General features: G+C 34.3%; 2 protein-coding genes across 2 annotated transcripts; one reads left to right on the forward strand and one right to left on the reverse strand.

Moving 5' to 3' along the window:
* Positions 1-3307: 3307 nt before the first annotated feature.
* On the reverse strand, positions 3308-6217 carry LOC110612588 (NADH dehydrogenase [ubiquinone] iron-sulfur protein 5-B). The gene is made up of 2 exons (XM_021753370.1): positions 5946-6217; positions 3308-3607 (listed from the first exon to the last, which is right to left on the reverse strand). The coding sequence occupies exons 1-2, from the start codon at positions 6093-6095 to the stop codon at positions 3503-3505; spliced, it is 255 nt and encodes an 84-aa protein (XP_021609062.1). The 5' UTR covers positions 6096-6217; the 3' UTR covers positions 3308-3502.
* Positions 6218-8321: 2104 nt separating this feature from the next.
* On the forward strand, positions 8322-16569 carry LOC110612598 (DExH-box ATP-dependent RNA helicase DExH8). Its single transcript, XM_021753379.2, has 14 exons — positions 8322-8681; positions 9547-9724; positions 10003-10176; positions 10419-10566; positions 10786-11100; positions 11457-11603; positions 11678-11858; positions 12798-13081; positions 13166-13288; positions 13378-13522; positions 13714-13982; positions 14066-14260; positions 15182-15706; positions 15896-16569. The coding sequence occupies exons 1-14, from the start codon at positions 8519-8521 to the stop codon at positions 16142-16144; spliced, it is 3096 nt and encodes a 1031-aa protein (XP_021609071.1). The 5' UTR covers positions 8322-8518; the 3' UTR covers positions 16145-16569.
* The last annotated feature ends 380 nt before the right edge of the window (positions 16570-16949 follow it).

Consider the following 16949-nt stretch of genomic DNA (forward strand, 5'->3'; position numbering starts at 1 on the left):
CTCTACCATATATTTTCAAGTGCATAATTACCATCATTTATGCCCTTATTAATTTTCATATTGTGTATAATTTCAAACACAATCATAACATTATCGGTAATCAACCGATGAGAGATAAAGGCAGATTAATTCTCAGAGATAATCATAGGAATGACCCTTTTAAATCTGTTCACCAAATCTTTAGCCACAATCTTATATAACACATTACATAACGCAATTGGACGAAAGTTTTTAACAGTTTCAGGTCTATCCACTTTAGGGATCAAAATAATCAATGTTTCAGTAAGAGAAGAAGGAAAAGTACCTTGTTGAAGCCATAGGCGACAACCATTGGAAACATCATTGCCAATCAAGTGCTAAAATCTCTGGTAAAATGCAGGATTTAACCCATCCGGCCCAGGTGCCTTGTCTGGATGCATCTGAAAAATAGCAGCTCTAAATTCCTCATTTGAAAAGGGAGCACAAAGATTAACATTATAGGCATCACTAATCAAGGGCGGCACCAACTCAAAAACTCGTTCACAATCCACAGAACCGCCATAAAAAATAGACTGAAAATAATGCAAAACATGATTTTTAATTTCTTGCTCATCCTCAATCCAGGTACCCAACGACTCCTTTAATTTAGTAATATGATTCATTATTCGTCTACCATTAATTTGTGCATGAAAAAATTTTGTATTTCGGTCCCCATTTTTAAGCCAAAAGCACTTTGTCTGCTGTTTAAGTCTAGCTTCTTCCTGCTTAAGGAGATGATTTCAATCTTCCTTTAAAGAGGCGTGAGAAACAGTACTGGGCGCATTATCCAATAATCTCTGTATAGTATTCTTCTTTTGCCAAAACTCTCTATTTTTACTCCTACCCCACAACAAAAGAGCATAAACTAAATCATCATGTTTCATTAAAAGGTTGCGTGGTATAGAATTAACCCAAGGTCCTTTAACAACCTCAGCCAGACCCTCATCACATAACCATGCATTATCAAATCGAAATCTCCTTCTATCTCCCCCTTTTATCCTTAGGAGTTGTATTAATCACCAACGGTTTGTGATCCGATCTAGGAACATGAACAACCGAGCAGACAGCATTAGTGAATTTACGACCCTGATCCTCAGTAGCAAGGGCTCTATCAAGCTTCTCTCTAACCAGATTATTCGACTTCCTGCCCTTCTCCCATGTGAAAAAAGAGCCAACAGTGGATATTTGAACATGATTACTGTCCTCAAGTGCCTGTCTAAACCTCTGCATAAGATAATTTGGCAAAGTTGCTCCTCATTGTTTCTCATCTATTGAGCATAAATCATTAAAATCTCCCAAACAAAGTCACGGAAGAGAACTTCTACGAGATAAAGCTTGAATAAGGTTCAAAGACTGACGTCGTCGTTGCGATTTCGTAAACCCATAATAACCAGTAAACCTCCATTGGACATTACCTAGCGAAACAACCAAATCAATAAAATTTGAAGAAAAGTCAATCACAGAAACAGACATATGACTCTTCCACATTAACGAAAGGTCTCCTCCCAATCATTGTCTATTGACTGAGAAGCAACCATCAAAATGTAAAAAACTACGAAAAAATTACATACGATAACTAAGAGCTTTTGTTTCCATAAAAAATAAAATGTCCGGCTTGTAACTAGTAACCAAATCATTCAATGCATTAATTGTCTGAGAATTGCTGAGTCCTCTGCAGTTCCAACACAGGATGATCATTGCTTTCGGCTATCCTGACCTTTGATGGGATGAGCCGCTTCGATAGTCAATTGATGCAGATCGTCTTCCATGGGGGAAAGGAAAAGAAGAAGTTAGGCTTAAGAAGAGGAAAAAACGAGAGTATTGAGTCATAGAGAGACCATAGAGAGAAACTGATAAACATTTATTATAATATTTTAATTTAAAACTATTTTAATTTATTTCTATATTTTATATAGTTTAAGGTAACACGTATGCTAATAATATTTGAATGTTCATAAATAATATAGATACGTGAGAAAAATAGTAATTCCTAACATGATATAATATAAATATATAATATGCATATTTATATGTTAATTTTGAAATAGAGCCGTATAGTTTTTTTTTTTTTTTTAAATGGAGATTGAGAGAGTAGAATTTGAGATCTCTCGAATTTACTCGGATGCACTTATCATCAGATTAAATTTGTGAGTGCTAACCCATATTATTTAAAAATAAAAGTAGTTGGCAATTTCTAATATTTTCATTTTATGTGGGAAGCCGCGCGTGGCGTCCAAGTATTTTTTTTGTTTTTTTTTTGAATTGCAAGATGTATTGCATTACCTGGTCCTTTAACTACACAATCAGCCACATGATTGACACTTCTTCGAAGGGAAAGATAAATTTATCGGTTTTTTATTTTGAAATTTGTGGACTGTCAGCAAAAAAAACAGCAATAATTTTATATTCATGCTAAGATAAAACTTATAACATAAAATATTATTTTAACATATTAAATTATAAATTTTAAAATAAATCACAAATTTCAAAATGAAACTTTTTCTTATTTGTATCACACAAATCTCTCTACTCTAGTTGTCAAGGACTTAATAGCTGCCACAGCGAGGAAGGATGTGCTTCTTTTGATATTGAATTTCTATGAAATCGAAAAGGAAACGGACGAGGTTTATATTTGGAAAAACCAAATTAGCTTCCCGTCTAATCATATTTTCACCCACTTAACCACAGCATCCATACTCTCAAGTGTGTGCTATACCAATGTAGATGATGAATCGGTATAACTGATTCCAACCAAGAAACCATTTTCCTACAGAAATGCAGAGAATTTGACAGAGCTTTTGGAGCCACATGCATATTTATTGCATTTGAAAGTGTTTCAGACGGACATGGCACCCTTAGTCGAGTAAGCATTTTGAGCTATTTTATGCACCTTGGACACAAAAACAGAAGCTTTCCGTAAAATGTAAGAGCACAAGCACAAGTCAGACTGCTGAAACCTAGAATTCGAGCATCGTAATATGCGAAAAAGCATTTGATTTGCGGCTGAAAATAGAAGCCTTGAGGGCAGGAACTAATGATGCAGACCACCACTATTTACCGATAACAAAATAACGAGATCTTCCAACTTAGTCATCCAATCTTGCTGCTTTTTGACACCTGAATAAAACAGTGTCCAGTCTCCAAGGAGCTAAATACAAGTAATACAGAGTTCATTTATATAGGAAAAAATGAAATAAGACTATCTACGATTCAATAGCAGAAAATTGCAATTGTGTGTGTGTGTGTGTTTTGTGCAGTGAAACTCCATTTATTCGGCATACCAGGCGCATTTATCCGGCAAATCAATCTTATGAAGTGCAGAACTTCATGTCATTGCACAAATTAAAAAGACTCACATTTGCATTTCCATTCTGAAATAAACAAAAACAGAATAACTTGAACACAGTTCGATTATCATATGGATGGAAAATACACCTTCACATGTTCTTTATTACTAGAATTTCAAAAGATGACGAATTATTGGTTATGCATGGTGACTATCAATGCCATGTTCACCGTCCTTGGTCTTCCGAGCAGCTGCTCGTATCTTACGCTGCTCCTCCTTGTAAATGCGGTTTCTTCTTTGAAACTGCGATAAACATTGGCATTGACCATAAAAAGGAATGAATATACATAATGAAAAGCAAAAGCCAGGTGACTTCCATGTGAGATGGATCAATTTTATACAACCCTGATAATTTACATGCCAGATCCACCAGGGTTCAAGGGTAAATAAATTATGATAACAGTAAAGCATGGAGAATAAACCAGAAAATGCATTTTTATTCTAAATACTGATAACAACTCCAATAGCAAAATTTTGTAAAATACAATTAGAGTAGAATTGCACAGTTTATTAATATCCAATTTAGTGGAGTTGAAAAGCACATATAAGATCACAGTATACAGAAAATAGATGTTGAATTGACTCACTGAATCATTTGCAAAATTACAATCATAAAGCAAGATTCTTAATTGAAAAGCCTTCGTTATATGGATTTGTAGGATCACTTTGCAGTTCATAAAAGGAAAAGGTATAGAGCAGAGGCATTAGCCTCAACAAGAGTGGGTGTCTACTTCAGCCTATAGTTAATCTGCTGCATGGTCTGTCCAGCCCAAGTTCTACTCTAAGGTATGATATATCTAGGAATATACTTTCTGGGATTTGCTTGTCAATTAAAATTTATTCTGTGAATAAATCAAGGAATAAGTAAATTGGGGTTTATTTGCAACACATATAAAACAATTGCTGCAGTTGGAGCAACTTTGAAGTAAAAGTCAACACATTATCGACCCAACCCTCCTGCACATTATTTCATTGCAATGCGCAAAAGGGCATCAACCAACAAAATGTGCAAGGTATGGATACCAAGGGAATCAGAAACATTGTCAACGAGATAAAATTGCAGGGAAAAGGTTGACCTGGATACATAAAGTTGTAAAAGAGTTACGAGAGTTCAGGACTCTCAAATCTCAAGTGAGAAAAAGCACCATCGGAATTATTCCATCTCTGTTGCTCAAACTCTTAAATTTTAACCCAAAATGCACCAACATCAGATAAGTATCATATAAGAATTGGACCTCACATATAAGCCCTTAGTAGAATTCTGAAAAAATGTTATGAGGAAAAAAGCATCTGTTTGCACATGGATTTGTAACCAACACCTGTACTGAGTCTAGGCAGGATTTCAGCAATAAGACATAAGAAGCTTTGGATGGTTGATAGGATCGCAGTGATGAATATATATATTTAGAGAGAGAAAGAGAGAGAGAGAGAGACTGTAACCAAAATTAAAACTAAACAAGGGTATAATAACAGTTGTGAAACCTGCATTTTCGGCAATAAACTTTATCAAGACAGAATTATGCAACCACATGAAGACTGTTTAATTAAATATATGTAGTGAAATGCATTTAATAACATCAATAATATTGTAACTCTTGATAGTTTTCAGGGTATAAGATCTCATTGAGTTCAATTATAAGATATTAATATCATTTTTTCATTTTTAACTAATATTTTATTATTTATTTTTATATGGTGGTCCAGAAAAAAAGATCTAGAACCGCCACTGAGATTGCATTCCCGGGGCTATAAAGCAACAAGAATGACTATTACTTTTCAATTTCCCCCTATGAATAATATATATTACCTAAAATTAACAACTAAGACATGAACAGTATGTTTGGATGGGGTGAAGGGAGGTTTTTTAAAGTAAGGTAAGGAGAGGTAAAGGGAGGTAAGGTTTTAAAACCTTGGTGGATTAAAAAATTGAGGGTTTTGGAAAACCATACAAATACTTTAGAAAACCATACCTTACCTCCAAACACTTCTTCCCAAACATCGTGGACGTGTTCTGCAAATTTGAGCTACCACCGATAGCTCATTAACAGTTCAATAGCTAGAATAATTTTGCCCCAGTAATATGATTGATTCGCATGGAAAGTAAACTAAACAGTACAATAGCACACCCAAGATTTCCAAGCATATGCACAGGCAACGATGATTCTGATACCATTTTCTCATCCCATTTATGATTTCATAAATAACATGCATTCCAGCTATCAAGCCTCAATGTACCAAACTAACAAAATGCGAGTACCAAAACTAACCATCTCGTAATTTCGGAGCTTATTAGGGGGAAAAACTCAAAAGAAATGAAGCTTTTGTCTCCACAGGAGTAGGGTTTTATCAAATCGTCAGAACTAAACAAGATCCAATAAGAATCTAAACTAATAAGAAAGTAGTCAAATATAATATGGGCTAGAGAAGCGCATACATAAATAATATCATAGCTGAAGCTAACAAGGAGTAAAACCACATAATCAATGAAATTTTTACAATATCCAAAATATAGAGTCTCAATTTAGCTTCGATTTAAATGCTGAGTGAACCGATTGAACATTGACTAAAACTTAGGAGATACCTCTTTGGAGTGGTGGAGGCACTCAAGGTAATCTTCGCGGAGGAGAGCGCAGTCCTTGGGCTCTCTGCAACGAGACATGCATTCACTGAAGTCAATCCAGAAATCGTAGCATCTCCCCTTGTTTCCGGTGATCCCCCAACCTGAAGCCATTTCTCACTCAAGCTTCGCCGATGGCACCTATCGATACGGGTGGTTTAGTTTTGTTCGCTAGAGGCCGATCCTGAGGTGAAAAAAATACACGTTTGCAACTGTAGCTGCCCGCTGCTGAGCCAAAATGCCGAATCCGTAAGTGGAGCTATCCATGGACTTGCGGTTACGGGTAATATTTGCGGGTTGGTCACCCGTAATGCTCCGTATTGACCTTTATGGGTGGATTTCAGTTTTGGGCTCAAGGCCCAAAATCCGATGCTGGTTCACCATCTTTTCTGTTTTCACTTTATTAATAAAAACAATTTCCTGTTAATTCATTCTTACAATGTAACAGTTTATGTCATTGTATTTTATTTATTGTAATGATTTTTGTAAATTTTTTTTAAAATGAACAATTTAATTTTAAAATTTCCATAATAAAATTATTTTATTATTAAAAAAAAACTAAAATCTAATAATGCATACAAACATTTTTATTCACATTAATAAACAAGTTAACTGTTTAAAATTAAAAGGTATTATTTATTCAATAATGACTGATTTGGATTTATGTAAAAATGTTATTAATTGAGATCAGAAGTAAAAATTCGATTTCAATTGAATGTATATAAAAAAAAAAAGGGACTAAATTCAAAGACATCTGTCTCAATTAACATGATTACGGCCAGTATTTAATATATTAAACATAATTAAAAAAATAAATAAACAAATAAGGTATAATATAATTAACGTATGGAAAAAAAAGTAGTAAAATCAATATAACTAATTTACGTATAAGAATTATTATTAGCATGCTTAGAAAATTAATAACAATTTACGTTCAAATAAAAAGAAAGGTAATAATAATAATAATAATAATAATAATAATAATAATAATTTAATATTAATTTTATTGACATAAATAAAAACTTAACATATGTAATACGAATATTAACATAACTCAATCTAAAATGGTAACTAAATTTAAAATGGTAATTTGATAACTATTATTATTTTTTTCCCTTTTTATGGATTTCCGCGAGATTTCAAATTTGTTATATACGAAATATGAATATTAAATTTATCTTTTTATACGTGTCTAGAAAAGAAAGAAAAAAAAAAAAAACTCATGTCTAGTATTTTTTTTATCTGTAATATTATATTATTACAAAAATATATATATAATTATAATTTTTATCAATAAATAATTAATAATTTTATTATTGATATTTTAAATAGTTATAATTTATTTTATAATTATTTTATAATAATTTAATTATATATATTTTCTTTTTTTTTGTTTTTTCAATGTATTGATATTTAAATAATCGAATGTCCTTTAATTTGGTGCCTAAATTACTATTTTTTTATATTTATAAAAGAAAATAAATACTTTAATTTGATAGATAATTGTTTAATATTTATTTTTTATTTAAAATAAAAATTAAAAATTTAATAAGTAGAATTTAAGATTTTTCAAATTAATAAATTGTATTTATTATAGAATTAACTCAGTGAATGCTGATTAATATTTATTTAAAAGTTTAAAATTTTAAAAAATTAATTTTTTACACGTTTTTCCGGTGATTATTATAAAAAGCCTTTTTTTCATACATATTACCAGGTTTTTCATGATAAAATTATTTTGTATCTAATATATTATTAAAAATATTTGATAAATAATTTAAATAAGAAGTATGATTTATTTAGAAAAGTAAAATTCGTATTTTTATATGCCACAAAGTTTTAAAATTTAATTAAAATTCTGCCTTATTTTAAAGTTGACTGCAAAATATAGTAATAATTTTAAATGAGATTGCTAATATATTTTTTACTTTAATTATAGATTATTAATAATTAAGGGATTTTATTGAGTTTTGAATATAGATATTTTATTTTTGGTAAAAATAAATTTCCTTTTATTATTATATTATTTTTAAAAACATGAATTCTGAACAAAGAACGTAAACAACGCAGTACTATGCTTGAGAAAGATGGGTGTGCGGAAATAAAGATCTAGGCCGTCCGTTAGAGCCATCAACAGCTCTCCAAGATTCAACTGTAAAATGGTCCCACAAAAATATTCTCAAATTTTGACGTGGACCCACGAGACCCGATAACGTGTTCAAGAAGGAGATGACGTCGGTTTATCACATACACTGTGTCTAGCTTACGCTGTCCTAAGCCCAGAAAATGACTGGATGGCGCCGAAAAATGGCAATCAAAGAGAGCAAAGACATTGGCTTAAAGTGAAACACTTTCGCCCTCCTCTATTCAAGCTCACGTAGCACCGACCTTCTCCGATTACTAAGGTCGGTGGCGCGAGAAACTCGCGTCGCGGTGTCCCTTCCCTTGCAAATTAAGTCTTTCCAATTTCTCCGTATATCCTTACTTTCTTCAGCGAAGAAAAACGACACAGCAGAAGAGAGCAGAGAATTTTGAAAATGGCGGCTTCATCTTCTCCAACGTCCTCGTGTAGCTCCTCGTATGCTTCTCCATTTTTACAACCGGAGTTCTCGTCTCTCCCGGTGATGTCGCTCAGAAAGAAAATCGTCGAGAAAATCAGGGAAAATCGTGTCACCCTCATAGTCGGCGAGACTGGCTGTGGTATTCTTTTAACTTCTTTTTTCCAAGTTTTAGTTTTTTTCTTTGGGACACGGTTTTTCCCGTTGCATTTCGTTGTTTAAGACTATGAGACGATGTTTGATTGCGGAAAAAGCACGAGGGAACTGAAAAGAAAAGAAATCCGGGCTGTGAATTGTCATTTAGATGATCGAATAAAACAAAATCAAATCGAACAAGTTTGGAACTGGTTTCGTTCCCAAAACAAAATGACAATCTTTTTGGTGGATAAAATATTTGCTGTTTGTCTCTACCTTAAAATACTTTATAAAAGAATCAGTTAGTATACATTTGCTATTTTGCGCGTAATCTCTCTCTCTTTTTTTTTTTTTTTGTGGTTCTGGGGAATCTTAAGAGTAAGGAGAGAGCTGGAATCGAATGAATTTCCCTTAGTCCAGTTTTTTTGGGACTTGAAATTTATAGTCTATGGAAAATGAAGGTTTCTTGTTGCCTCTACTTCATTATTCTATCTTCTTAGTATGGATTAGTTTCAGGTTGATTTTATTAATTGTATTACCTCTGAGTTAGAGTTTCAAAAGATAAATAATAATAATAATAAAAAGGTTTCTCTGACCTTACGTGCTCTCCTTTGGCAGCTCCCCAAAATGTAGGCAAATAATATTACAAATTTTTGTTTGAGAATTGAAGTGTTCATTCAGCTGAATCAAATTTTACTTTTTGGTTTAGTTTATTTAGCATAATCAGCTTTGGGAATTTCTGAAAAATATGAAAACTTATGTGTAAATGCAAGGTTTCTTATTCACTTAATTGCATTAATTATTCTAAACTCCTACATATCATTAGCCTCTGACTGATAATCGGCCATTCTTTTTCCAATTATATTTTCAAGGAAAGAGCTCCCAAATCCCACAGTTTCTTCTGGAAGAAAACATGGAACCCATCATATGCACACAACCCAGGAGATTTGCTGTTGTTGCTGTTGCTAAAATGGTTGCAAAAGCTCGTAACTGTGAGCTGGGAGGAGAGGTTGGGTATCATATAGGCCACTCAAAGCTATTCTCAGAAAGGTACTTTTTTTATGTGTAAATTTATTAGCGTATCTTTTTGTTTGTCAACTTTTTTTTAGCTTTGCATTTGATGCGTGTTTCATGTCAAGATAACTTGATTGGATACAAGTAATCAATGGGTGCCTGAGCTTGTAAATAATTGACTTTATGCTTTACTATCTGTACGGTTCAATTTTCTCCGGCATACATCAGTCACTTTTTGGCATACATTTTTTCTATAATTTCCTTTATAAATTGCTAGTGTATGTTATACAAATGTCCTTTATTTCATTTTGCAGATCAAAGATTATCTTCAAAACAGCTGGTGTTTTGTTAGAAGAAATGAAAGAAAAGGGGCTGAATGCACTCAAATACAAAGTTATCATTCTTGATGAAGTGCATGAAAGATCCATTGAATCTGATCTTGTTCTCGTCTGTGTAAAGCAGTTTCTGTTAAAGAACAATGACTTGAGGTATTATTGCTATTTATCTGGATTTTGAAGCATGCCATTGAATTTCGTTAAGCTCACCGCAGTTGACATCAAAGTGATTGCTAGTTGGCTTTTTGGCATATTTTTACTTGTGCTTCTCCCCTTACTTTTAGCTTGCTTGCTTATTTAATTACTATAAGAGTAGCGCATTATCTCTTGCACTTCATGGTTAGTTCTATTTGGTCATATTACTTGAGTGTCTAATGCCCTTCTGATTTTTTTAGGGTGGTATTGATGTCTGCAACTGCTGATTTTGGAAGATACCGTGATTATTTTAAAGATCTTGGCAGGGATGAAAGAGTTGAAGTGCTTGCGATCCCTAGCTCCAACCAGCAAGCCCTTTTTCAGAAAAAAGTTTCATATCTTGAGCAGGCAACCACTTATCACTATTTTTTGTTGCCAGTGGACTTTGCTCCAACCTTAGTTTTAAATTGAGATATATATGGATATTTTTTGTTGCTAGTGGACCCTGCTCCAACCTTAGCTGGTTGGGGGAATTACGATGCATGTGGTGTCTTTTACAGCATGTTACCTGATTTCCACAGTACTTATGATAATGAAATTGATTATTACTTTTGGTTTTCTGAACAGATAACTGAATTTCTTGGAATAAGTTCAGAGTTATTGGCTACTAGATACTGTTCAGGACCAGACCCTTCCATGGCAGCTGCTGATATTAAACCAGAAGTACATAAGCTCATACATGATTTAATAGTGCATATCCATGATAATGAAGTGGATATTGAAAAGGGCATTTTGGTTTTCCTTCCTACATACCGTGACTTGGAACAGCAGTGGTGCCTTCTGAAGCCACTTAGTTCATGTTTTAAAGTTCACATTTTACATCGAAGTGTTGACACTGAACAAGCTCTCATGGCTATGAAAATCTGGAAATCACGTCGTAAGGTATGCCTTCTATTGATTATCTCCTGTGGAGAGTTGCAATTTTGTTGGATGCATTTAGGGTAGAGGAGAAGCAACTTTGCTGTTGATATTCAAATAACATGGAAAAGTCAATAAATGTGTGGCCTTTAGCTTTACCCTAGTTGTAGAGGAGTAATTTCTGATGCAACTTTTTAATTAGTTGTGTCCACATGCATGATACAGGCAATTGAGTTAATTTTGGATTTATAGAGTTTGCACTGGACCTTTCATTTTCCTTTGTGAAAAGTTTACACATAAAATTTCTACTCTTAAGTGTGCCAATTGAATATCATGTACTGGCTGTAGCTGCTTACTTGAATTTGTATAATTTTGCGTAGGTGATATTGGCCACAAATATTGCAGAATCTTCTGTGACAATACCCAAAGTAGCATATGTCATTGATTCCTGCCGATCTTTGCAAGTTTTTTGGGATTCTACAAAGAAAATGGACGCTGCAGAGCTTGTTTGGGTTTCTAAATCTCAGGTGTCAAGGAGATTTTACCATTTGATTTTGGTCTTTTATTTTATTTTTTAACTAATTTTAAATTCATGCTTTAGGCTAACCAACGTAAAGGCAGAACTGGTAGAACCTGTGATGGTCAGATTTATCGGTTGGTCACAGGATCATTTTTCAACAAGCTTCAGGAACATGAGTCTCCAGCTATACTCAGGTTATCATTACGGCAACAAGTCCTTATGATGTGCTGTGCTGTATCTAAAGCCATTAATGATCCCAGGGGTATGATTCTATGATTTGAAGTTTGTTGAAAGTCAAAATGCTTTGTGCTGCTGCATAATGAAATGTCTAGAATATTCTTCTAGACTAAATGTTCACTTTCACCCTTCTGTTTATAAATTCGTCCATTTTTAGTTGTTTGTCCAAATTAGCACAGAATTTTCAGTTTAATCTCAATTGAGCCCAAAATAAAATTTCTAGACTAAATTTCTTTATTTTTTGATTTGGACCAAAAATCAAGCAGCTCAATTTCTTGATTTTTGGTCTAAATTGAGCTTAAATTGGAACTTCTGGCTAATTTTAGACAAAAAGTTGAAAATAGGCTAAATTGAATATCCCCAATAAGTATAGGGTGGCATTAGGCCATTTTCCCCCTATCATGAACTTTAATTACCTTGCCTAGACCCCAAATTTGGGAAATGGTATATTGCATTTCCTTCTCACTTCTGGAAAAGCATGAGGTGGATGATTATTTGCATGTTTGAATGACTGTTGCAGAAAATCCCAATTACCAAAGTTTTTATCTTGCTTGAATGTGTCAAATATGAATAAAGGAATGACAAATTCATGTTACTTGAATCATGCTGCCAATTATTTCCAATGAGGCTACTTAACCCAATTTGCTGGGACTGCACTTTCAGTTGATTTTTCGCTCTTTCAACCAATATTTGGTGTTGTTAACTGCTGCACAGGCATTTTCAACCTAGGAGGTTGATTTTAGATGGACTTTTTCTGTAGTTGTGGACCTGGCTTAATAATTATAAACTCATTTAGGTTCTTACCCTTTCTCTCCTCGGGAGGAGATTGGTATAAGTAGAATGGATGCTTTATTCTATGACTTTGATTGTGTTATATCTGTAGTTTTCAGAACAGCTTGGTTAGTATTGTTGGTCACTTGTATGAAAATTGAGTGAAATTCTAATTCATGAAACTTTTATATAGGCTTGTTGCAAAAAGTTCTGGATCCTCCTCATCCTCAAGTAGTTGAAGATGCACTAGACATACTTGTTCATATAAGTGCACTGGCTAGGACCTCTACAAGAGGCCGGTATTATGAGCCTACATTTTATGGGCGGTTGCTTGCTAGCTTCTCATTATCCTTCGATGCCTCAGTTCTTCTACTCAAATTTGGAGATATTGGATTGTTGCGTGAAGGCATTCTGATTGCTATATTGATGGATGCACAACCACTACCAATTCTTCACCCTTTTGGAGAAGAACATTTGGTATTGCCTAATAAGTGAACTTTTTGTGTTTACTTGCTGGTTTGAACAGTTCTGTGTTTCTCATAAATCAATGTTATCCTTCAGTTTACAGAGTACACTTTCCGCTACTTCGGTGGTGATTGTAACAACATTGTGAAAATTGGTCGAAAAGAGATGGTATTAATTGGAAACTTGTGCGCATATCAGTTTTGGCAACGTGTTTTTAAGGTAATTTTTTCATCTTGCATGTTTTGAGGAAGGTTTGTTTGAATAGTTTTTTAATGTACGACTTAAGCAATATATGGCTTTCTACACAGGATAAGCACCGTCTTGAACACCTGAAACGGCTTTCTAAATTTGACGAAATGAAAGCTGTGACACCACTGCTACTGAAGATTGAAGAAGAATGGTGCTCATTCCATAACCTTGTGCAGTCATCACTACATCAAGTGTCAGAGACATGTATGGATTGAAATGTTATAATGCTTGTCATCTCTTACATGTTATCTTCTACCCTTGTCATGTTTGGAAACCTATGCGAATCTTCAACTTGGTTATATGAGGATTTTCCTTTTCACTTTGCTTTTTCTTTTTTAAAGAAATAAAAATTAAATTCCAAGTTTGTTTTCATAGTTTGTTCTCCTTCCTTTCAGATGAAGATGTACTAGATTCACTGCACCGTTTTCGGCCCAGATTTCTGGCTAAATGTGATGGCCTACCAACGTACTATGATCCTTATGAATTTGGCCATGTGTGTCTTCTAGAATCTCAGAGACATGAAGATGAGGTTGTTATTGCTGCTGATGATGAACACAATGAACCATCTAACGAAACGAAAAAATGTTGTGCTATACCATTTGTTGCTTCTGGTCACTTTCAGACTATTAATGTGGCTGAAAAGTTGTCACTCATTGTCAAAGAGGTAAATAGACTGTTTTCTTGTGCTTGGATTTGTATTATTTCTGGCATGCTAATTGAATTTCATATGCTTCCTGTGGTCACCAGATAAGAGTTCAATTGACAGAAAATGCATCTGGTAAGCATTCTAGCTACACCGAAGCTGATGCATCTCGAGTAAATGGGGAGGCGCCTTTATGTGTATATTTTATAAATGGATCCTGCAACAAGGGCAGTCAATGCTTATTTTCTCATTCACTTCAAGCAAAAGTACCTACTTGCAAATACTTTTTCTCTTTGCAGGTATTTTGCTTTTGTGGCTTTAGTTTATTCTATGTTACTTTTACATTATTTATGCAGCTTTATGGTTTTATATAAGGACAAATAAAAAGACACCCTGGTTTGTTGAATAACTTCTCAACTTGGAATTCTTGTCATTTTACTAGTGTTGCCTACCCTCCAAAGGTTTGCAGGTGAAAACTGTAGTATTTTGCTTGGCAATTGGAAAACATTGATCGAGAAAGCTGGGTCATCAGTAGCTGAAAAGTATATAATAATAACAATAATAATAAATGATGATTCATGGAGCCAATCCTGACTTGGTTTAAGAATGACTTGTAGTCGAGTCTAGTTGATAGTGAAATTAACTATGGTATGTGGGGAGCTTGCATTCAACATAATTATTCTGCAATTGCAATTGCAGATGGGCGATGCTGCTGCATTTTATTCCATGAGATTTCACAACAAAATTTATTCCATTTCTTGCTATTTTTATTGAAATCTTTGATAATATTTACTTTTGTATTCTCATCCTTGTTATTGAACTTCTATCTAAACGAGCACTTATTTTTAATAAGAATATTGGCTTAAATATCCCTTTTCCCTTATTTCCCTGGAAAATAACGTGGCAACTTGTTTGTAGTTGCTGGATAACACCTACACTTGATTTAGTTGTAATTCTTTTGTGGGCTTAGATTTTTTGGCTGGTTAATTATTAAGCTTGAGATTCGCCTAGTGCATATGATAGGTCAATTAAAATATCCCAAGTAGAAGTATTTACATCTTCATGTATGCCTCAACTATGTTAGGGCCAGTCTCAAAACATTGTGTTACTGGTATGAAATCTCTTTTTGGAAGTTCAGCATAAATTTCAAAATGCTTCTTAGACTGATGGTAGTTTAGAAGTTTGAATAATTTCTGACAGTTGTGAGAGTTGATATGCAGGGTTGTCGAAATGGAGAGTCATGCTTCTTTTCCCATGATTTGGGTTCATCAACATCATTTAGCCTGACTTCAACCCTGCCAGAGGAGGATGACTACAGTGCTGCCTCCCTTCTTCATTTGTTTCCAACATCTTCAGATGGATGCATTCTTCTTTTAGATGATATTGATTTGCATTTCACCTCAAACATAGCGCATCACTATGATGCCTCCAAAATAATATCCACAACATGCATGTCTGAAACTGCTATAAGTTATCCATCATTGGAAGGTGCCCGAATTTTATGGGGTCTCCATCACCCGCAGCAGACAATTGTTTGTAGTGCTGGGAGGAATCCCATTCCATGGAATGAAATTAAGTGCATACTATGGTTCCCCAATTTAGATGGCAATGTTGAAAATTTGGAGAGGGATAGAATTCTTGTGCAGAATTTCTTTGAACATTTAGCCATCAGAATTATAGCTGATTCCTTGTATGAACTGCAAATTATCATCACTATGAACAATATTAGATTTTCGCTGTTACAGGTAATTATTTTCGGCAAAGCATTCATTTCTTCCTCTATCTTTCGCTTAAATTGCTAACCAGATTGATAATATTTTATAATATCTTTGAATTGTTAAGTTAAAAAGGTATCGTGTCATTTATACTTGTGGGTACACCTGCATTTTTGTGATGTGTGGTCTCAATTCATGCTGTGGCTGTTGCTGTTGTAGGTGGAAAAGTTGGGCAGAGACAGCTTCTTTTTCCTCAGAGAGTCCTTTCCATTTGATGAAGCAAGCTTTGGGGAGCTATCAGATGTACTCACAACTAGGACGCCAATGTTGGCGTCAAAGCCTATATCATACGTCTTTGACTTGCAGCCACCTACTGATATTCAGTTTGATGACTATGCAGCCACTCTTCGCAAATGTCTGCATGATATTAACGGATTGACTGAGAGGATTGAGCTGCTTTGTTTATGATCCCATATCTTATATTGTGAAGTTAGATTGTAAATATCAGAGACGGGATTCACTAGAAGACGACCGCATGGATCTGCAGTAGCACTGTGACATGACTCGAGTATGTGATGAATTGAAGATAATATTAGATTCAGGTCAAGGGTAGTTACATTATTGTTAGAATTGCTAATTTTATCATAACTTTTGGTTCGGAGGAAGATAGGGGAACCCTTTGTTAAAAAACCTCCCCCCTTCCTCCCTGTTTTATTTTTCCTGGCAAAAACTGAAATGTTCTCACGAGGAGAAGACCACAAATCCTTTTTGCTGAGTTGGTGAGTTGGTTTCTGCTACGTAAAAAGGCAGGCATGCAAAATTTACCCGAGTCGTGAAAGTGTTTGAACCTTCAGATGATATAAAATTTTGAAAGCCATGCTATGTTCAAATTACCAGATGGCATCATTGATGTGATTAATCGAAGGATATAATCACTTGCTCATCCCGAAAGCAGGAAAAAAAAAATGTAGTCATCCTGTAGGTATTCTTCACAAGTTGTTCAACGTGACCGATTTCTCCAGCAGGGTAATCCTAGTGCTGGGCAAAATCGGGCGAGTTGGGGTAGCGTCCCTAGCTAATTTTAGGTCCTGAATCACTTGAAAATTCGAGATTGAATCATTATGTGAAGGGGGCAGCATTGCAGTTGAGAAATTCCTTGGCGGGTTCAGCCTATTTGTTCTGATAGAAGTCTATCACGTTGATTTAGAATTCATAGTATATAGTAACCATGATTTTTTCCTTTTTTCAAAATAGAGATTTAAGGAATAAAATT

This window comes from Manihot esculenta, chromosome 1 (assembly GCF_001659605.2).
Source record: "Manihot esculenta cultivar AM560-2 chromosome 1, M.esculenta_v8, whole genome shotgun sequence".
Taxonomy (NCBI): domain Eukaryota; kingdom Viridiplantae; phylum Streptophyta; class Magnoliopsida; order Malpighiales; family Euphorbiaceae; genus Manihot; species Manihot esculenta.

Excerpts from the sequence above, each read along its gene's own strand:
- LOC110612598 (XM_021753379.2), top strand. The coding sequence starts at position 8,519 with ATGGCGGCTTCATCTTCTCCAACGTCCTCGTGTAGCTCCTCGTATGCT. Across the intron at positions 9,725-10,002 it reads TCAAAGCTATTCTCAGAAAG|ATCAAAGATTATCTTCAAAA; the intron begins GTACTTTTTTTA and ends TTCATTTTGCAG. Across the intron at positions 13,082-13,165 it reads CTTTTGGAGAAGAACATTTG|TTTACAGAGTACACTTTCCG; the intron begins GTATTGCCTAAT and ends GTTATCCTTCAG.
- LOC110612588 (XM_021753370.1), bottom strand. The coding sequence starts at position 6,095 with ATGGCTTCAGGTTGGGGGATCACCGGAAACAAGGGGAGATGCTACGAT. Across the intron at positions 3,608-5,945 it reads GCCTCCACCACTCCAAAGAG|TTTCAAAGAAGAAACCGCAT; the intron begins GTATCTCCTAAG and ends TGTTTATCGCAG.